The sequence below is a fragment of the Hydra vulgaris genome, chromosome 06 (genome assembly GCF_038396675.1).
Source record: "Hydra vulgaris chromosome 06, alternate assembly HydraT2T_AEP".
NCBI classification, from domain to species: Eukaryota; Metazoa; Cnidaria; class Hydrozoa; order Anthoathecata; family Hydridae; genus Hydra; species Hydra vulgaris.
The window spans coordinates 7,770,874-7,785,511 of NC_088925.1; the positions used below are offsets into that span (position 1 = coordinate 7,770,874).

Sequence of the window (14,638 nt, forward strand, 5' to 3'; positions counted from 1 at the left end):
CAAGAAGACAAATCAAACAAATGCTCAAAGTTGTTATCAAGATATTCCTTGTTTTTGTTTGCATTTTTGCATTTTCCTTCAGCAGATAAAACTCTCTTAAGAAGTCTAGAAATTTTTTGGCTACTGACTTCTCGTGGATCAAAGGAAGCTCAGGATTTACTCTACTCCACAGACTGATCAACTCATTTGTCACTTTTGAAATTATCTCAGGAGAACTAATACTTGTTACTTCATACATATTTTTACAAATATGATATGAATATTGAATCACTTGTCTGTAGGTTGGAAGATCGCTTATTGGAAGCTCTGATGGCAAACCAGCATACCTCTTGCTTTCATTACGAGTTCTTAGGTTTTTTATTATTTTAGGCATTTCCCTTCAAGTTTGTGTGTATATATATTATATATATATATACATATATATATATTTATATATATATATATATTATATATATATATATATATTATATATATATATATATATATATATATATATATATATATATATATATATATATATATATATATAAATATATAATATATATATATATATATATATATATATATATATATATATATATATATATATATATATATATATACATATTTATTTAATATTACATTAGAAATAGTGTAAAATGAAAACATAAATACTGTAAAAATAAAAATTCCAGCTTAAAGTGTTTTAATTATGACTTCGGAATTCTAATTATGAGACTTTTTGTTTACCAAAATTCCTAGCGCCCCTCATCCCTAAAACAGATGATTCAATATTAATTTGAACTCAAATCCCTAAATAGTCATTAATTTTTTAAAATTTATGTTTATTGGAATTTTTTTATTTATAGCATAAAAACTGGAAAAGTGACTCTCATTAAATCTTGCTCCTAGCAGTGGCCTAATGTGATATACTCTTAGTAAGGTATAATTTTCTACCTTTGAAAGTAGAAAATCACACTACAAACAATTATTTGTTATACAATTTTTTACCTTAAAGATATAATATTGTAACTTAAAAAGTAGAAGTTTATACCTAACTAAGGGTATATCATACATCTTACCCTGAGGTAGAAATTTCTACCTTTTTTTTAGTGTGTACAAGACTTAGTGTGTACAAGACTTAGTTTTCTTATACCCAGTCCCACAAATACCAACCCAATCAAGTATTGAATAATTTGGTTCTTTTTTTTTTGTGAAATCACTAATTTTTTAATGGAACCATGTTTTATATTCTATTAGTAACAGTGTCATTCATATAAAAGGTAGAACCTATGATTGCTCCTCATAAACTGCATTATTGCTAAAGTAAAGTATGCTATTCGTTGATCAATTGCTAACATTCTTGTGTTTTGAAAAGTTGCTGATAGATTTTCAGTTAAGAAATATATCTTATGACCAATAATAGATTATCAGTAAAGACCAATAATAGATTATCAGTAAAGACCAATAATAGATTATCAGTAAAGACCAATAATAGATTATCAGTAAAGACCAATAATAGATTTTCAGTAAAGAAATATAGCTAATGACCATTAATAAATTTAAAATAAAAACAAATGGTTTTCATATGGACCAAAAATCCTACAGTTCTAAATACTATATCAACCGTGAATACTATATCAACCTTTATCAAGACATTGCTTTTACAAAAGTAAAAGTTCATCAAAGTTTAATAATAATTTATAGTAGCATGTTGTATGTGACAATGTATATGTTTAGATTCTTCTTAATGGACTTAATTTATTCAGTTAACTACCATTAAAATTGCCGTCAAATTATTTTACAAAAAAGTTGAATTGAAAGACTTGGAGATTTGAAGTATATTTATTAAGAGATTTCTATATTTCTTCTTAGAGATTTTTATATTCATCAGTAATTAGAGCAGTAAACCGGCAAGTCCGATTTGTTCTTAAGTGTCACTTGTGTATTAAAAAAGGCTTTTATTACTTCATCCGGTAGAGCTTACCAGGGCTAGGTTGCTCGGTTATTAAAAACTTTAAGTCTTTACTTGCAACATCTTACTTCTTTCTCGCTGTAGTTTTTTTTTTTAAAAAGATCTCTTATTAGACGTTTTGTTTGAGCAATTTTATATTTAAATTGCAGCACTTTATTTTTATTTTTTTCGCTCGACACTTTTGTTGCCTTCTAAACAAAAATCATATGCTGTGACTACGAACTCAAGATTTAGTCTGATATAGGTATTTAAGAAGTTACTCCAAAATGATTTATGTCAAAAATTCTTATTAAGATTCATTCTGTTTGCTTTAAGAGCAAATTGGATTGTTTGTGAGTTCGACTTCATGTTGTTTTAACAACCAGAAATACGTGTCAAATTCCACACCTAAATCTGTTTCTATTTTTTTTTCTAAATAAGATTTAAACATCCTTTTTATGCACTTTTACCAAGGTGCATGTATGTTTAAGATTGTTGGAACAGAAATGCATTAGCTTGAATTTTAAAGAATTTAAATTTATATGTCACCTCACGGTTAAGTTCTTTATTGGTTCAATGTTGCTTTGTAGTTTTTTTTGTCACTTATAAATTGTTTTTTATAAGAGTGAGGCAAAATCGGCAATTTAAATAGTTAAGCTTTTAGATTTCCTTAAAACTTCCAAGGATGTCTTAAAATCATTTTAATAGAAAAATCTGAAAATTTGTGACAATCTTTCAATGCGTTTCATAAGTGAAGTTTCATAAATTGTAATAATATGATAGAAAGTGCTAAATTTTTATAAGAGAATGTAATCAGAGGCGATTCGACGAATAAAATGAGGGAGGGGTGAATCCTCAAAAAGTACCGACTGGCTTCTAAAAAAAAAAAAAAGTTTTCAAAACGAAAATTTATCCGACTGAATTGTGTCAAACACCCGACTAGCCGACTACATTCGTGAAAAAACCAACTATAACTTGAAAATCACCTTCTTGGGGGAGGGGGTGGGAGGGGTGGAGTAGGGTGTAACACCCCTGCCGCACACACACACCCTTAAAATCGCCTCCGAATGTAATATCAATTTTTCTACATTTAATAAAAAAATTTAGATTTTAACATACCTGCAACACACCTTTTCCCGTTATTCAAAAATACAACATGGGCGTTCAAAAACATAAATTCTCTACTTTTGAGCACCAAGTTTCTATAGAAACTTGCTTTTTCTAAAAAATCAAATATCTAAAAAAAGATGCTTTTTCTAGAAAATCATAATATTTTAGTATAAGTATATATTAACTATAGTTAATATTTTAGTATAAGTATATATTAACTATAGTTAATATATACTTATACTAAAATATTATGGTTTTCTGGAAAAAGAATTTTAATTTCTTGAAGGAGGATTAAACACTTTTAAAGCTCAAACTTCATCTGTTTTAAAAACGATAAAATGAATGCTAACTTTAACAACCAAAATATCAATGTGCCAACGAGCTATTGAAATTTAGTTTTTTGAAAATAATCAGCTTACCTAACTACTATCAATAAGTTAAAAGACTTCAAAGGCTGTTCGTTTTTAAATGCAGACACCCTTCAAAAGGCCTTTGACACAAAAAAACAAAACTGTTTTTAGAACCGGTAGTTATCTAATAAATAATATTTTTCAAATATGGTTTTTCCATGGTAGTTGTTTAATATATAAAAATTACTTTTTTTTTCACCCTGAATTTAAATATTATTCTTATTTTAGTTACAAAACAACAGATTTATGTTTTAAATACATTTAAAAAGTATACATCTTTAATTTTTTCAACTTTAATTACTAAACATATTATTATAATATCATACCATTTCCACAATATGTTTTTAATGTAATGTATAACTTAACATTATACATATAAAATAGGCCAGGTGAATAAAAATGAGCAATTGCTTTTACTCAGTGATTGGTTAGCTTTACGTAAATAAAAACTTCATAAGTTTTGTTCAAATTTTTATTCACGTAAATTTAAGCAATTTACTCAGTAATTGTTCAGGGTTACGTGAATAAAAACTTACTTAAAATTCTTTAAGCTTTTATTCGCGTAATGCTGACCAATTACGGAGTAAAAGCAATTGCTCGTTTTTATTCACCCGGCCTAATATTATAGTCTACTACTTTTCACGACACAATTCATGATACTTATTCTTTATTGTGTTTACTTGTAGTTTAACGTATAAGTTGTGAAAAGTTCAAGAATATTTTTGACGATTACCTGGCTCATGATTTTTATAAATTAACAAATATTATTAATTAAAAGCTAATAAAATGACTTATTGACCGCTTTAAACTATGGTCTCAAAATTTCTTATTTTTCTTCTGAATTAATTTGAATCTCTGAAAATTTCAAAAGACTCAACTAAGAACTCAACTATTTTAATCTGTCTAACTCATAAAAAGCAACTCTAATAAAATTCTTAACCCAAATCTAAGATTATTCTTAGATTTGGGTTAAGAATTTTTATGTAATCAGCACACATTTTTATTGCCTATTAGGCTATTTATATGTACACAGCAAAAAACATAACGCTAAAGTAACGGTTACATAACGGCAAACGAAAATTTTGGCGTTATGTTAACCGTTATGTTAACTTGAAATTATGTTGAAAGTGTTATAACGCCTAAATCATCAGTATGGTAATATATATTTGTAAATTTATGTTTATCCGTTATGTCAGATTATTTTATCAGTAAAAAATAGCGCGAATCTAAAGAATCTTTGCAATTTTTGTTTATAAGGTCTTTACTATTTTAGTTTTCTTATTTTATTTTCTCAAGCATTTAAACGACATTTGGGTAGTTAATGATTAGTATATATATATATTTATTTATATTATTATTATTATTTAGTAATTAGTGATAATACATATATATATATATATATATATATATATATATATATATATATATATATATATATATATATATATATATATATATATATATATATATATATATATATACACACACACACACATATAGATATTTTATTTCAATTATTAAATATATATAATAATGCTGCTAATTCAACTATTTTCTTGGTCCCTTGGAGGCTTTTTTTTTACGAGTTTGTTCTATGCCTTAGTTGCATTGAGAACTCGCAAAAAAAACTATAGTAAAATTAAAATGGCTGCCAAACAAAAAAAAACTGCTAAAAATAGCTGATTTTAAAGTTACAATATCTCCAAAACCCATTTGATATCAGCGCTAAAGTTTTGCAAGGTAGTCTATGTTATAAAGGTGACCTATTTTACAAAGTATGAAGAAAATCTGAAATGGTGGTTTGGACATGCCTGTCACACTTTCATGGAATACCTCCGTAGAGACTGGATTAAAGCAATCCTTTACATATCATAGCATTGAAGTTGCTCCAATTTTCATTTTGATCCAAAAAAGAGAAGAGAAGAGTATGCTAAAGTATATAAGCGAGGATCCTTATCAATATTATCATTTACTATATAGAGCTTGATAACTATAATGAGGAAATAAATAATGACACCAAATCACCTAATAATAAGTCTACTATTTATAAAAATTTCCAACACGATTTTTATAAAGTAGAACTTTAAACTTTTTACTTTCAATTAATGCAATACTAAACCAGTTAGCACACTTACGTTGGGCCAACGTATGTAAGTACATCGTGAACATCGGCTGTTTTCTCTGATGCAAATACAACGTTGATCAAATGTCAGTTGTATTATAATTATGCAAATAAAAACTTAATAACGGCTTGATTAAAAATAGTTACCAAAATTACATTGGTCCAACGTATGTAAAAACATCGCAAAAGTTGAATGTTTTTCCGATCTAAATCCAACATTGATCTATTGTATATTGATCAAAGTTGATCAAATGTATTTGGATCAACGTTGACTAAATGTGTATAACCCCACATTGATCCAATGTATATGGATTAAAGTTGATCCAATGTTTATATCCCAACGTTAATCCAATGTATATGAATTAACGTTTGATTATATACATTGGATCAACGTTGATCCATAAACATTGAAATAACGTTGGATTATATAAAGTGGATCAACGTTGAGTTTGCATCGGAAAAAGACAGATATACAAATATATTTGTACAATTTATAAGAATTATTTTTCATTCAAATATTTCAGTTGATTATGAAAATATATTTTGTTAATATATTTTTTTCGTTTTTATATAACGATTGATATTTCGTTATTTATATAACGATTGATATTTCGCCACAACCAAAACAAATACAAATAATTTATTTAATCAGATGCAGTCTTATTTTATCAAATAGAAACAATCAACAATAGCCATATTGACTCATCTAAATATAACAAATCTAAGGTCAACAAAGTTACTTGAGAAAGAGTTCATATCAAGTGAACTTTCAAGTCTTTGTCGGTTCGACTAACAGTACTATTGCACTTTCTAAGATCGTTTGCAATTCCTGTCCGCTTTCTCTATGCTATCTACCCAACATGACTTCTTCTATCTTTCACTCTAATGTACCTTCGTTCTTGCCAAACTCACTTTATTCTTGGTCCATATAGCAGGTAATGATGCTCCTTCCGGAGCTGAACTTATCTTTGCGGGCCTTGGTAATGTCGCCTCCACAAGGCAATTAGCTGGCAAAGAATAAACCACAATACCATCTAAATAGATGAAATTTATATTTTCAAATACATTCTTACTATTATATGTGCGTGCGAATATATAATGTATAATGTGTTTATATATAATAAAATATAAAACAAATTTAATTCCGATAAAAATTAAATATAACGTTGTGCAAAAGAAAAAATATCACGTTGAATTAACTTATACAAACTCAAAATACAACGTTTTGCCAACGTATAATTTAACATTATGCCAACGTAAAATACAACGTTGAACCAACGTAAAATATAACGCAATGCTGACTTAATATATAGCGTGTGGCCAGGAATTTTTTGTTGTAGTTGGCGACATCACATTTGTAACCAAAATAAAATAAAAATAACGTTGGTAGTCGATGTTGAGCCAACGCAACGCGCAACATTGTTTTAACGTTTCGTCAACGTATGTGAACCAGCTGGGAAATTTAATTGAATTATTTAACTTGAAAAATAAGCTTGACTTAAACAAAGTAAGCATATTTTGTACCAAAATCTAACACCAGATAAACAAAATAATTTTTTTTAGACTTATCTTAAATGGTAATATACCTCTTTAAAAAAGTTAAAATTTACTTCACTCGCGTTTCTTGTTAGAGGATCGTCTTTTGTGCTTATAAACCACAATGTAATAGAAAAATTTTAACTTTGCAATAGCAAACTTGGTTTAGTTATAAACATATCAATACCATTTAATGTCAAAGTGGTATTTAATAAAAACTAGCTGGGGCAATTAGTTTTTCAATACTATATCAGAATAAACTTTTATCAGAAATTTAAACCTGGTGGCTATATTCTTGCTCACATTGTGATTCTTATCACTTACTGCTGTTTCAATAACTATTGTGCTTTTTTTATATAAAATAATATGATTGTATCTTTAGGTTATATTTTTATTAATTTTCTGAATAAAGCCTTCTATACTAGCTTGAGTTTTAATTTACTAATATTAATCCACTGAGGACTCTATATTAAAGATTCCCAGAGGACTCTATATCAAAAAACCCGGAGTTTTTCATAATTTATTTAATTTTCTGACATTAGCAGGATGTCCAGTTTTCTAGCCACCCAGATGATTTTATAAATGTTAAAAGTAAATTTAAAGAGAAGCATAGTATTATTTTTTACAGATTAAAAATCTAAATACATTTTATGGGAAGGTATTAGTTTTAATTTGTCTATTGTCTGGTTTAAAAATCTTTTCATAACCATTGTACTTTTTATACTGAACTCATTTTATTCATTGTACTCTTGTAACCATTGTACTTTTTTGTAACCATTGTACTTTTTGTACTGAACTCATTTTATTCCAACACAAGTGTAAAGTTTTTAAAATTACTTAATTTTTTTAAAATACTATAATTTTTCCAAAACTAGGTCTTTGGCAACTAGTAATTGACATTTTAAGCAGTCTATCGTAGTTTTGCTCATCGGTTACTTTTACCATTTTAGTGGACCATTAGTGGCAGTCGCCAAAAGTGATTAACCGTTGACTAGCTGCTATACCACATGTAGCTCTTATAACCACTTACAGCAAATACCTATGTTGGTCCAGAAGTAACCAATAAGTAAAACTCCGATAAACCGCCTAAAATAGCTATGTAGGCTTACTGCAAATCCACTGCAACAATGTTTGCTGGGAATAGGTTCTTCGCCTCTTGCCTCTTATTATTTCATCAGCCTGATTTTACAATAAATAAAAGTTTTACAACTAATCTGCTAGAATATATGAGTACAGTAACGACAGTTGTTGCAAATGTTAAATCATTTTACAACATTTATACTAGTTTCACTAAAGACTTTAATAAAGTGTCGCACAGAAGATTAGTAGTAAAACTTGAAACATATGTCATTGCATCTACGTTATTGAGGTATATAAATGTTTTTTAACTTATAGAAAGCAAAGGATTATACATGGTGATTATACCTGTGATGATTATACCATCACAGGTAAATATAATAAGCAGAATACCACAAAAATCTGTGTTTGGTATAATTTTTTTTTTAGATATACATCAATGATCTTCAAAGTTAACTTACAAATTAAATGATGTATGGATTCAAATCAAATCAAATTACATCGATTTAATAATAATAAATCGATAGTAATAGTAAATTGATTACAAAATCATAATGATGTACAAATCAAATTTTGCAGATGATTCTCAAATAACAGCTGAAGTTAATAATGAAACGTATGCAACTGCTTTACAAAATAACATTGCTACATTAAAAAAAAATAGGGAATAGACTAGAAAATGCAATTTAATTTTGAATCAGTAAAATCATGCATGTTGGTAATAAATATATAAATCATAATTAAATATATTTCACGATTAACGATAATGTATAACAAGAATTGATTACTACTAAACTAAAAAAAGATCTCGGAGCATTAATTTAAATGATTTAAGTTGTGAAGCACAAATCTAAGTTGCATCATCTATTGCAAAGTAAAAATTTGTTATAATATGCCAAAAATTTAACAGCCGTAGCGCAGTGGTTAGCACGCTTGTCTCAGAAGCTTGAGATCCGTGGTTCAACACCACTTCTGGGCAAGTTTTATAACAACGGTAAGGAAGGAGGCGTGAACTTTCTTTCAAATGCTCTTTCGCTGTACTCTGTAATAAGACCGTAAGGACCTCTTAGGACAACTAAAATAAATTAAAAAAAAAAAAGAAGTTAAGTATAAGATTGTAAACTAATAAAATTGCTGTGTTACAGTCTAGGATTTATAATTTGCAATACTAGACTTTCTTATAGTGTCCTAATCTTGAAAAAGATATAAATATATTTAAAAATATTTAAACACACGTACTCTTCAGATTTTTCAGGCCCTTTTTTAAATATGTGTAATAACCAATATAGTTTTTCACTAATAAAAAATATTTAATTTAAAGTTCTGAGGTATTTTTACATATTGTACATTTGAATTCTGAAAACAAATTACCAACTACAGCAATTAAACAATAGAGGCTAAAAATATCAAATTAATTAAAGCCTAACTTAATCAAGCATATTTAACTTTCTTGTTTTGTAAAATCTTGTAAAAGATTGAAATCTTTTACTACCAAAACAAGAAAGTTTTAAAGAAAGAAAAGGGTTAAATCTCAACTGTATTGTAAATTATATAATTATTAGAAAAACAATTTAGGGCGAATTACTTATTTATAATAACTGAAGGGCATACATTACAATATATTACCCTTTTTCATTAATTTTAAAGGAAAATGTTTGAAAATTGAAGAGAATATAAAGAAATGTATTGACACTGAAAGGAAGATGTTCATAATAAACTGGCATAAACAACTTTTACTTGACTTTTTCAAATAAATTTAACTTTAATTTTCCTTTTTTTGTTTTGTTTTTTTGTTAAGTTGCTTTGAGGGTTTATCGCGGGTGTTTTGCGGGTTTTTTTACGATAATTTGCGGATATTTTAAAATTTGTTACTTTAGTTATAACTTGAAAGCACGTAATGCAGTATAAGCGTTTCATGGTCATTTTTTTGTTCAAAATTTTAAAATTTTTTAAGTTGTTTTTAATTTTATTCAAAGTAAACCTACCTTATAAAAGGGTCTATACTTTTTAACAGCGTATTATTTTTTAAAAAGGGAATACTTTTAAATAAAGTTTGTTTATTAAAAATTAAATTTACAACTTACAAGTAATGTAAATATAATGTACACGTCATGTTTACATTACATTACATTACATTTATGTGTAAATGTAATGTAATGGCATTACACTTAATGTAAATATATAATGATGTAATATATATATATATATATATATATATATATATATATATATATATATATATATATATATATATATATATATATATATATATATATATACATCAACTTGATGTTATATACTTGATCAAGTCATCAAATAAAACATTTAATAAAAATTTTAAAAAAATTGATTAAGTAAGCTCTCTATATATTACATAAATTTAACTTAAATTTACATGTTCATTAGTAATGTAAATTAACATTAACATATTTCATTACATTATGTAATGCAATGAAATATGTAATGTAATATAATGTAAATGCAATATGCTAAAAAGCAAAATTTTATGTAATGCTATGTAAATATAAATGTATATGTAATGTAATGCTATGTTTATGTAAATGTAAAAATCTATGTTTATATAATTCCATCATAGATTTTAGTATACGTAGATTAACTATGTGTTTAATAATTTCAAATTATCTAAACATACTGTTAAGCATCATTAGAAGGAGTCTACAATTAGTAATATAAAAGTAAAAATTTCAAATAAATCTGATAGTTTTGCAAAAATTATGATCGTTTAAGTAAAAAACTTTGTTATATGGATTTCTTAAGAAAGTTGTGACCAACGTTGAAAACTAACATATGGCACATGGTAGTTTTCTTATGCAGCTTTGTCGTTTATTTTCAAAAAAGTCAATAAAATGGCAAAAAAATATTAGGTACCTCCACTGCATGAAAATAGAGAATGAGAGCATTATTATTTTTCTATGAAATAGACATAAAAAATTAAATAAATATGTTAAAAAAATAATTCAACATATCTTTGATACGAATGCGCTTACTACTGCAGTAACTACAAAAAAAAAAAAGCCGCATTATAAACTTAAACTATTCTACCTTAATAAAACAATCTAAGTTATAAAATTATAAATAAATAGACAACAAATTCATCTTTACAACACAGCTTTAAAATAAGATTTGAAAAAAGAGTCACAGATTTTTAATCGGTACTGTAAAAGCCAGATATGTACATACCTACATAGATTTTTAAGTTTACATATACATAACATGACATTACAAATATATTTATACTCAGCATTACATAACATTTATGTAATCATAAATGCTTAAATTAGTGCCTGCTATTAAATTAGCATCTCTCTCTATTTGCATACATAGATTCTATGTATGAGGGAGAGATGCAAATTTAAAAGCAGGCACTAGTTTAAGCATTTATTGTATATCTATCAATTTATCTGTCTGTAATTTTATACATACATACATATATAAACGCATACATACATATATACATAAATACATATATACATACATATAGACATATTTAAGAGTTTTTATTTTTAATTTAATTTTTTGCTTTTCAGTAAAAAAACTATGGGTGTACCAAAGTTCTATCGTTGGTTATCTGAAAGATATCCGTGTTTAAGTCAAATCATAAAAGAAAATCAGGCTAGTACATTAATTTGCATAAATTGCATAAGTTTTACTAGTTTTTAAAAAGTTACTTTTAATTAAATTTAAGTTCTTTATTAGATTCCAGAGTTTGATAACTTATATCTTGACATGAATGGTATTATTCATCCATGTTCACATCCGAATGATGATGACCCACATTTTCGAATCACTGAAGCCCAGATTTTTAAAAATATCTTTAACTATATTGAGGTAAATATTGATAATATTTGTCAAACATTAATGTTGAATATTGAATAATGTCATATTTAGTTATTACAAAACAACACTAGATTTTTTAATATAATTTTTTTGATGAAGACCCTTAAGCATTTTGATAGGTTGATGAAGACCACTTAAACATTTAACAAGTTCCTAATATCAAAAAGTATATCAAAAAAGTAGGTTGACTGAATCTTAAATAAGGCTAAATTATATAAAAATTTTAAAACAAATAGTTATTTCAATGACATTTCTTCCAGTATTTAATAATTGATTTAGTCTGATAAGCTTAGACCGTTGCCAGAAGTTAATCTCGTTCTACATCTGATTTGCTAACAGTAATAACTGATAAGTTTTATCATGCATTAGATAAAGGTGGAGTGGTTAAGGCCATCGCTTTTGACATTTTAAAAGCTTTTGATAAAGTTTGGCATGCTGGTCTTCTCCATAAGCTTTCTTCTTATGGTGTATCTGGCAACATCTTTAAGATTATTGAATCCTTCCTTTCCAATTGTAGCATAAAAGTTGTCCTTGATGGACAGCACTCTTCTTCTCATTGTGTAACTTCAGGGGTTCCTCAAGGTTCTATCCTTGGCCCAATACTCTTTTTAATTTACATTAACGATCTTCCAGATATTCTCACATCTAAGGTGGCATTGTTTGCTGATGATACTACCATTTATTCTTGTCGTGATAAGAAACTAACACTCTCTGATTGCTTGGAGGGGGGCATTTGAGCTTGAAAAGGATCTCACTTCTGCTACAGCATGGGGCTCACAGTGGCTGATGAACTTCGATACAGATAAAACTCAATTTTCTCTTTCAGTAACTTCCAACTTTAATTAGTGGCTGCTTGCAGCCTTGTTGGAAGCGAAGATGTTTAAAAAAAAAAAAAAAAGACTCATTCTTGAAAACAAGGCATAAGAAGCTGTGTGTCAAAGCATGCAGTCTGATCGATTTGCAAACGGCATCAGAAATCATTAAAACATATTTAATGTCAAATACCTGAATTTGGCATGCTAGAAAAACAAAGTTGTATGTAAAAAAAGTACCTGTTGGTGTCCATCGGTTAAAGTAATTTTGTTTGTCCTATAAGCTATATCTTGAATAAGTTCTGATGTAAATATATAACTGAAGAAGTGTTTTGCATGGTCCATATACATTTTTCGACAAGTTAACTTCTTGTTTTGTTTAAATATAAGTGCTCCTGTTTCCTTTCTTTGCTCCCTTGCCAAATCAATTGTGTACCTAAAAAAATAGTTAACTATTTTTTCGAGGTTAAAAAAATAATTAATCAAGTGCTGTTGAATTAAATAGTTGTACTTGTTGCATTTAAAAGTTTTCATAAGATATTCTTTTGACTAATTTTGCAGTGGTGGTGTTGGGGATAAAATAAGTACTTTTTGGCTGAATGTTTGAGTGTCTTGATCAGCTTCATGTAGCAATATCAAGTCATCTAAAATAACTGATAATGGTTGCCTTTAGTCTTCTATAATCTCCAAAAATTGGCCTCCTTGTTCTGGTGCTACTTTTTCAGAATAGATTTTTTTGAATTTATCTACAGCTTTATTGAACTTTCTTATATGGTAGTTGATTATAGAAGTTGATGCCTCATTGGTATGTGTTTTTCTAATGTTCCATTTCACAGGGCTTATATCTGGAGAACTAAGAATTCATTAACATCTAATATTAATACTATTGAACATCTCAGCCCAATATAATGCATTAAGAGCTAGACTAAAAGCATTATAATCACCTTTTTCATAGATAAAATTTAATTTATAAATAACAGGTACATCGATTCGATATTTATTGATAATGGAATATACATAAGTTTACTTATTGTTGGTGACTTCAATCACAGTGATATTAAATGGACCTATTTGGGTGGTCATTGTATTAATGGAAAGCCTGCTAGTCATGAATTTCTTAAAATTATTAGCGATTTTTTTCTCTCCCAGTTTGTTACTGAACCTACTTTTCTCTTAGGCAACATTAGATTTAGTATTTTCTGACAACCCTGATCACATATTCAATACAGTTGTTGGGCCTGTTGTGGGCTGAAAAAATTCATTACCTTCATTGTTCCTTGCTATGGGACTTTGAACTATCTCCTCGAATCACTAAGAATTCATTAACATTTTCTGAAGAAAAAGAGCTTTCTGGAGACTAAATCAAGTGTGTAAGTAAAATCATTTGGTCATAATTTAGAAATAGAACCGATGTCGCAAAACTTGCCCATAGGTGGGGTTTGAACCACAGATCCTTTATTTTTTGAGACAAATGTGCTAGCGCTGCGCCACGGATGCTAACATCTAATGTAACATTTTTGTGTGATATAGTACTACATAGGTATAACAAATCCTAACCTAACTAAATGTTCTCAAATTTGTAATTGAAAAAAAAAGTCTAGAGCACTAAAGCATCTTTCTGGAACAATTGGTGATGCTGATAAAAATTTTAAAGTACAGTGATATTTTTTAAACATTTTTGGATGGTCATTTGATCCTTCAAATTCAGCCTTTTATTTTTTTTTTGATGCAATCAAAAACATTTAAGTAAGCCTTGTTTTTTTATTAAATTAGAGTTTTG

The 14,638-nt window shown here is 27.4% G+C and overlaps 1 protein-coding gene across 1 annotated transcript in view; it reads left to right on the plus strand.

Moving 5' to 3' along the window:
* Window positions 1–11,707: 11,707 nt before the first annotated feature.
* The window catches only part of LOC101240070 (5'-3' exoribonuclease 1), a 79,780-nt gene continuing 76,849 nt past the window's right edge, over window positions 11,708–14,638 (plus strand). The window contains exons 1-2 of the mRNA XM_065799118.1: window positions 11,708–11,821; window positions 11,906–12,037. Of these exons, the coding sequence (XP_065655190.1) occupies window positions 11,747–11,821; window positions 11,906–12,037 (207 nt within the window). The 5' untranslated portion in view covers window positions 11,708–11,746. The remainder of the gene's footprint in view (window positions 11,822–11,905; window positions 12,038–14,638) is intronic.